This window comes from Biomphalaria glabrata, chromosome 3, assembly GCF_947242115.1.
Source record: "Biomphalaria glabrata chromosome 3, xgBioGlab47.1, whole genome shotgun sequence".
NCBI classification, from domain to species: Eukaryota; Metazoa; Mollusca; class Gastropoda; family Planorbidae; genus Biomphalaria; species Biomphalaria glabrata.
In genome coordinates this window covers 22,979,969-22,987,340 of record NC_074713.1, presented here as the reverse complement: position 1 = coordinate 22,987,340, position 7,372 = coordinate 22,979,969, and the positions used below count along the sequence as shown (strand labels likewise).

The window sequence follows — 7,372 nt, the reverse complement described above, 5'->3', positions numbered from 1 at the left end:
TTTTGTCTTGTTTTTATTAATTATAAGAATAATAAAAATTTTATTCAAACTGTTTCACATTTTTCTAAATTATTATGCTCTCATTTAATTTCTTTTGAGAATCCCTTAACTCTAGAAAACAAGCTTTTACTCATACTTAAACATCAGTAATTAATTAAACTTTGAACCACTCCAGAAGACTAAAAAACAAAGTAGTTATAATACATAAAACACTAAATCAAAACTTATAAAATAATCAGAATGCTGATTATTTTGGCATATTAGCACATTTTAGGCCATGTCGTGCCCTACTCAATGCTCTAGGACAGTAATGGGCAAACTCTAGCCTGCAGTCCTACTCTGGACTATAGAATGGTTCAATCTGGTTAGCTATAGGCTTCGAAATAATTTCAAACAATTTCAATTACAATCACATTTTGATTCACTCTTAAAGAAAAACTATCCCTAATTTGAGCCAAAATTATGATAAACTATTATCACATGAGTTATCACATCTACATTAGATGTAAAATTTATATCTCAGGATTTTTGTAAAATGTTGCAAATAATCAAGGGGAACTATTCAGTGAGACTGCTTTCACTTCCCTTCAAACATTTTGTCAATATTTTATTTATTAGCGGCCCTAGTGAGAGTCCACTACTAATTCATTACTTTTTTAATGCTTTTCTTTTAAGTTAGAAAATGGTAACTTAAGCATTAAAAAACTAAAATATAAACAAATTAAATAATTTATGACTTTTATTATTTTGGCATTGACTTGGTAGATTTAAAAAAAACAACTTTAAAAATGTCATAAAATGTATCTAAAAATATATTTACAAGTTACTGAAAGACATTGTATTCAATACTACTACTATTTAAACCTAAAGACATGAAGAAATATCAAATGCAGTTTCAATACAAAAATATAAATGCATTTCAAATTGTCACTCAATAAATGAAAAAAAATGTGTATCTAAAGATAAATAGAACATAAAAGGAATGTTTAAAGCCTGTTCATTTTGTTGTACGAGTCATGCCTGTCTCTAATCAGAGTGAAGCTGTCAATTACTCTGCCATTCTGAAGAGGAAAAAAAAAAGCATTTCCAAATTATTTTTTTAGTCCAGGTTAAGAATTACAATGCTTCTGTGGATTTCAACTTTTTGATACAGCTTAGCTCTAATGAAAAAAAAAAAATTCTCTATAAGATCTTGTGTGCTGTAGGACAAGAATTATTATTTAGGGATGTAAAATATAATTTGCTTCTTTTGTTAAATGAGTGTGTTAAGACAGCAACCACAATGCCTTTTACAAAGAAGTCAGAATGGACAGTTACATTTGTAGAGAATGGCTTGATTCAAAGTCCTAGAGTGAAATCCTAGCCTCAACTTAAAAAAAATGCCAAAACATAATTGGTTAGCCAACGAGGTGGCACCATTAGTATGGAGATAAATTCTAGGCAAATAGAGACTACTCGTTAAAAGTTTTTTTTTTAGGTTTTTTCTTTTTTTTCTTATGTATAAAAAAAAATGCAATAAGGACATAAAAAATTACAAAATACATCAACAGCCAACTTTTCTGCCTGCCTGTTCCATGGGTATATTAATTTAAAATTATTTTTAAAAATTTTCAATTTATCTTTATTATTCAAGTTCTTCATCTATGTCCATTCTTTTAAAACTAAATCATTATGATCTGCCCAAAGATTTTGAACAAACTAAAAACACTTAATACCTGGTCATCAGACACTTGTTCAAAAAGTATATGGGTTTTGTTGAAGACATTCATGCGCAAAAAGCCATAGTCACTAACACGAACAGCAGACCACTCTGGAGGGTCCTTCATGAAATATTCAAGGCGTTCACTACAGCCCTGGTGAGAGAAACAAATCAGAATAATGAAAAGTCTATTTCAACAACGCCCCAAAACAATGATTAAGATATAAAAATATTCAACAAAATCAAAAATAGTAAACTATTAAACTTACAGCTGAACCAGTAATAATGTGAGTGATGCCTCCTGGGTTAGTGTAAGGATGATCATAACTGCCATTCATCACCTGTTAATTATTGAAATTATTAATTCCGTTAACAAGAAAAAAAAATTTTTGATAGCAATCAATACACTTAGTTTCAAAGCTGAAAGAATATTTGACTAAAATAAAATTATTAACCTTCATATTGTAAAGAGGCCATAAACGCTCGTATGAATGCTCATGAGCCCAAATAGCCACATCAACACCCATGTCATGGAACAGATCTTCAAACCCTTTGACTTTTAAAGAAGGAATTCCAACACGAACCTTTTGGAACAAAACATACAACCATATCAATAAAACATACAGCCATGTCAATAAATCTAATTAAACATGTTGGTAAAACTTGTTTGAAAGAGACTTATTTTGAAAATCTTTAGATGCTCCAAGAGTATCATAGTGAAATAGTAAAGTGTGAACACATTTTAAAAGACTAAATTCAAATTGGTAAAAAAAAAAAAGATAAAGATAGCATCAATAATCCTAAATATAGACATATTAAAATGAACTGATGAAAGCTAAAAAGTTTTATACCAGGCCAAACAATAAAAAGGGGGCATTGTGGCTGAGTGGTTAAGCTTACTTACTTCTCAACATGGGATCCTGGGTTCAAATCTCAGTGAATACTGGGATTTTGAATATCTGGAATTTTAGGGGTATTTGACATTAGTTGGGAAAATGTAAGACATTGGTCAACAGAACACGTGTGGTACCCCAACAGAAAGGTGAATAAAAGTGAACAGCATCAAAAACAAAATTTGTCTTTGCTTATTCTAAGATGGGTTTTTGTCATCAACATACCAAACTTTCATGATTAGTGCAGTCATCATTGTCATTGTTGGAGCAGTACATAGGTCTGTGGCCAAAGGTGATAATCCAAGGGCGCTTCAGTCTATTCTCTGGTTTATTTGCTTCCTAATGTAAAAAAAAAAAATATATATATGTACAAAAAAAAATATATATATGTACAGTTCAGTAAAAAAATTAGACTAATTTAGATTATGTCTCCATAGGAACTAAGTAACAACCAAAATAAAGTGGTTTACCCACTGCACTAAACCTTCAGCATTGAAATTCAAACTTACTATGAGGTCTTGCTTAACCCAATCATATTGGTCATAAAGTTGTTGAACACCATAGTAAGGGAAGTAAAAAAATTCAGTAGAAATAGAAATAAAATGAACAGGTCCCATGTTAAAGCTGAAAACAAAAATAAAATGGTGTCAGTACTTTTTAAAAATACATTCTATTCTTACATCATGCGCATCTGCACAATTTGGAATTTACATTTTTTGACACATTATGTTTTGCTTACACAATGTTTTATATGTTTAATACTTCTTCAGCCCTGGAGATGTTAGCTGCTTTCTAGAATATTGTGAGACTTTCAGGTGGGACTTCTTTTGTTCCAGTTTTGGTAAGTTTATATATTTATGGTATACATAACTGTAGGTCCGCTCTTGTGGCTGTGCTGTTCAATTTGCCAATATCTACAGTAGAGCAGCAAATACAGGGTGGTTGGTCTATTATTTTAGGGAACCAGCTTTGGATCTGTTTTGGACTCAGTTCTAGTCTCCAGTTTTGGACCAAGCTGTGTTAGCTAATAATGTGGAAGCCTATCTAGAGTATCATGTGGGCAAAAGAGTTGGTTGGCCAGATGTTGGCTTGATACCCAAAGGTGAAGAGCTAACTAGTTGTCATGTTACTAGTGCAATTATTAAAGTTTATTCAATATGCGGAACTGTTTGTTTATTTGTTCCATGAAATAACCAGATAGGAACATTAACCTTCACTGTAAATACTCATTCTCAAATATTCCACTGTAAATGTCATTCGTTCTTCAATTATTTAGTAACTTCATTTCCTTGTTATTTTTTTATATTCAGTAGTGCATGTACTAGTCTGTCAGAGGCCCAAACCCAGACCCTAATGATCATTAATTTCAAGTGAAAAGCAACACTTAACACGTTATGAGATCTAAATTACAAAACAACAACAAAAATTACCTGTAATACATTTTCTTGTTGTCAGTGGGCATATTGAAGATGTATCTATAGTTGGAGAAGTTGCTGTAATAGAGTAACAAGAGAAAATAGTTTTAATAGATATAGAAGACCTGTAACACAAATACTCTGAGTTTGTAATGCAAATAACTTCTTTGTTAAATTGGTGCATAGCATTGTAGGCTATAACTGAATGATGTTTCTACTTACTAGGCATTTTCATGGTTGCCCACACATGTCATATAAGGAATGCTAGATGCAATAGGCTCAATCTGTTCCATAAATTCATCACCTGTCCTACCATTGTTCTACATTAGACAAGAAAAAAATACCAACTTTTACAATTAAAAAACTAAAATAAGCAGAAAGCTATTTATAAGATTGAGAAATATGCTAAATTAAATAAATAACTGTTTTAAAGTATAAAAACTTACACTGGCAAGATCATATGCAAAATCACCTGAAATTTAAAAAATTCATTACATGAACAGACATTAAAGGAAAATTGTATAAGGAAATTAAAATTGTTTTTAAAATATGTCTGACATATTTCTAAAAATTTATCTACACATTTACAAGAAAATAATATTTTAAAATGTGGGTTTTAAAATCCTTTATAATTTGCAATAAGGAATTCGTCTTCAAAAGACCTATAAAAGATGGCTATGATTACATTAAGTAAAGAGCAAAACTCACCAACATGTAAGATTGCATCATACATGCCCATAGCACTATCTGATTTAAGGCGTGGAAGAGATTGAGCATTTTCACTTCCCAAATCTCCAAAAACAGCTAAACTAGGGCTCCAATCTTCACCCTCAGGCATTGTTTTAAAATGGTAAGTAGCTGACCATCCAGATGGACCTCCAGCCATGTAAACTAAAAGATTTTGAAAAGGACATTTATATTATGTTCCCTAGAGAAGATGTGTATTGTTAAGACATGAAACTCTCTAGTAGTAACTAAACACACAAAACTGTGAAATTGTATTTTATAATCACTTTAATCTTGTTATAAAGAATGTTATTACAACGTTAATAATATTTGTTCATGTCAATTCATTTCTCTGCTTTCTTCTTCTAATGTGACTTCCATTCAATACAGAGCACTTAACATTTGCCCCACACTTCACTCTGACAGTAATAAGTATATTGCATGAAATGGTATAGATTACATCCCTTTTCATAAAAATATAAGAAAAAAGAAAAGGTCTCACATTGGTATGCTGGGCCTAGATTCACCATGATGGTGATTTAATAGCAAAATACATTTCAATTCAAAAGATATATGGCAATAACTTTAAGGCTTAGAATTTGCATATTTATCATAACAGTTATTAAAATGTAGGAGAGTTAGACTAGATTGTGTATTACATTGTGTATTGTGTGTTACTGTGACAAGTGTGAGTAGTCTAGATCTCTAGATATATATTTAGCACAATAATAGATAAATTATAAGGTAAATCATTCAATTATATTGACTAAAATAAATATTTTCTTGTTTTAAGAATGTTAACTATAAGAAAAAAACTAATACTTTTAAAATCATGGATAGCAATTAGTCCATTTTACTTATTAAAATCCTAAAGTAATTAATGAAACTTACAATAAGTTGTATTTGGTTTCAAATCCACCAGATCTACACGGTGAATGTACTGTGTGCGCTTTTCATTTCCTCCATCTACAAACATGGACTCGTTGCCTTTTTGAATCAAAGTCAAGCTGTCAACAGTCAACCCATATTTGACAATGCTGTCTGTGTCATTCACAGTGCTCCAGGAAATAATCATTTTTGATAAGTCATCTACACAGAAATTTTGTTTAATAATAATCAGATATCTTTCAGAAAAATCATATCCAATCAACTGTTTATTACTTCCTGCCTTTGTATTTGATGAACTATATTATACCATCATGTGTAAATAAACTGCTTGCACTTAAATTTATATGTCTTCTGACTACCTAGAATGGCGACTACCTAGCATCAGAATGGCGTTAGCATATAATCATGTTTATATACAGTCTGTTTGAAGCTTGTCTTACAGATCAATCTTTAACATCACTCAAAAATTCTTTTTAAAGTTTACAAAAATGACACTAGAACTAAGAATGACTAGATCTAGATCCAGGAGTAGGCCTAAACTTAACCTTAAGTAAGGTTTCTAGAATAGCTATATTATATATATACATCTGTGTGCTATGATTTATTTTTATACATCTATGGATAATAAGAAATATGATGTAAATTATACTACTTATACTGTAGCCAGAGCTATAAAAGTACAACATTCATAGCACTTAGCAATGGCCATAATTTTATTAATTTTAAGCAAAAATGGGCCTCTATACTCCCTACACTATGTCTAAAAATATATATGACATGATGACTGGTCTAACAATAATATCCATTAGGTATAACAAGATCTGCATTTGAATATGATCAAAATACATTTTTGTTTTTCTTTGTCAATGTAACAATATAATCGTTAAAAATATTTAATAATATAACTATAAGTTCTTAGTCTAAGAGAAAGAATAGTGACACCTTCGCATCTAATTAGATCGATTATAATACAAGGTCTAAAGCATATAAGAATTATTAATTATACTAACGTATGTATATAAGAAGTATATATAATATAATAAAAATATAGTATATTTATTAGTACTGTTGAGTGTAAGTGTAAGACATAAAGTATGATAAAGTGTGATTTTAAAAAAGGCATAATAATAATAATAGTTTAGTAGTTAGTAAGTTACTAAATAAAAACAACTTACCACCATAAGCTATGTGAAGTTGATTAGGTTGGCATGGGTTATCAGCCACAACATTAGCTGTGATCACCAAAAGTGTAAAGGCAATAAAGCCTTTACAATCCATCTTGCTTCTTGACAGCTCCTTGGTCAAACTCGTTGTGTTCAAAGTAATTTAAATGCCATGTTTATAATGAACTAGGCTTTGTCATGTGATAGCTTTAAAATGTGTCAAGGGTGAAAAGACTATTCCATCTTTCGTTAGATGGGGTGAACAGCATGGGGAAAGTCCTAATTTGAAAGGGCAATAAATAAACGTGTTGAACGGGGGTGCCGTGTTTCCCTTCCTCCACTAGATTTCACTAGAAACACAGACACAGGCTTACATGTAGTCAGATCTAAAGTTCAATTGTCGGTGGATTTAAGGGGTGAGAGGCTTCCAAATAAATGTACTATCGTGACGCCCAAGAATCAAAGGAGATTATAATATTATAATAGCGTGCACAATGGCAAACGCTTATTTCACGACCTTGTTTATGACACACTCCTTCCATCTAGATCTACATCCATGTTAAATGAAAAACTGATTCCAAAGAATAA

The 7,372-nt window shown here is 30.9% G+C and overlaps 1 protein-coding gene across 1 annotated transcript; it reads right to left on the bottom strand.

Moving 5' to 3' along the window:
• Nucleotides 1-721: 721 nt before the first annotated feature.
• On the bottom strand, nucleotides 722-6,994 carry LOC106056878 (acid phosphatase type 7-like). Its single transcript, XM_013213791.2, has 12 exons — nucleotides 6,797-6,994; nucleotides 5,625-5,822; nucleotides 4,716-4,898; nucleotides 4,454-4,479; nucleotides 4,230-4,327; nucleotides 4,023-4,085; nucleotides 3,102-3,216; nucleotides 2,818-2,931; nucleotides 2,155-2,283; nucleotides 1,969-2,040; nucleotides 1,716-1,853; nucleotides 722-1,061 (listed from the first exon to the last, which is right to left on the bottom strand). Exons 1-12 carry the CDS (start codon nucleotides 6,897-6,899, stop codon nucleotides 987-989), a joined length of 1,314 nt encoding a protein of 437 aa, XP_013069245.2. The 5' UTR covers nucleotides 6,900-6,994; the 3' UTR covers nucleotides 722-986.
• Between the last annotated feature and the right edge of the window lie 378 nt (nucleotides 6,995-7,372).

Excerpts from the sequence above, each read along its gene's own strand:
- LOC106056878 (XM_013213791.2), bottom strand. The coding sequence starts at position 6,899 with ATGGATTGTAAAGGCTTTATTGCCTTTACACTTTTGGTGATCACAGCT. Across the intron at positions 4,086-4,229 it reads GGCAACCATGAAAATGCCTA|CAACTTCTCCAACTATAGAT; the intron begins GTAAGTAGAAAC and ends ACTCTATTACAG. Across the intron at positions 2,284-2,817 it reads GCACTAATCATGAAAGTTTG|GTTCGTGTTGGAATTCCTTC; the intron begins GTATGTTGATGA and ends TTGTTCCAAAAG.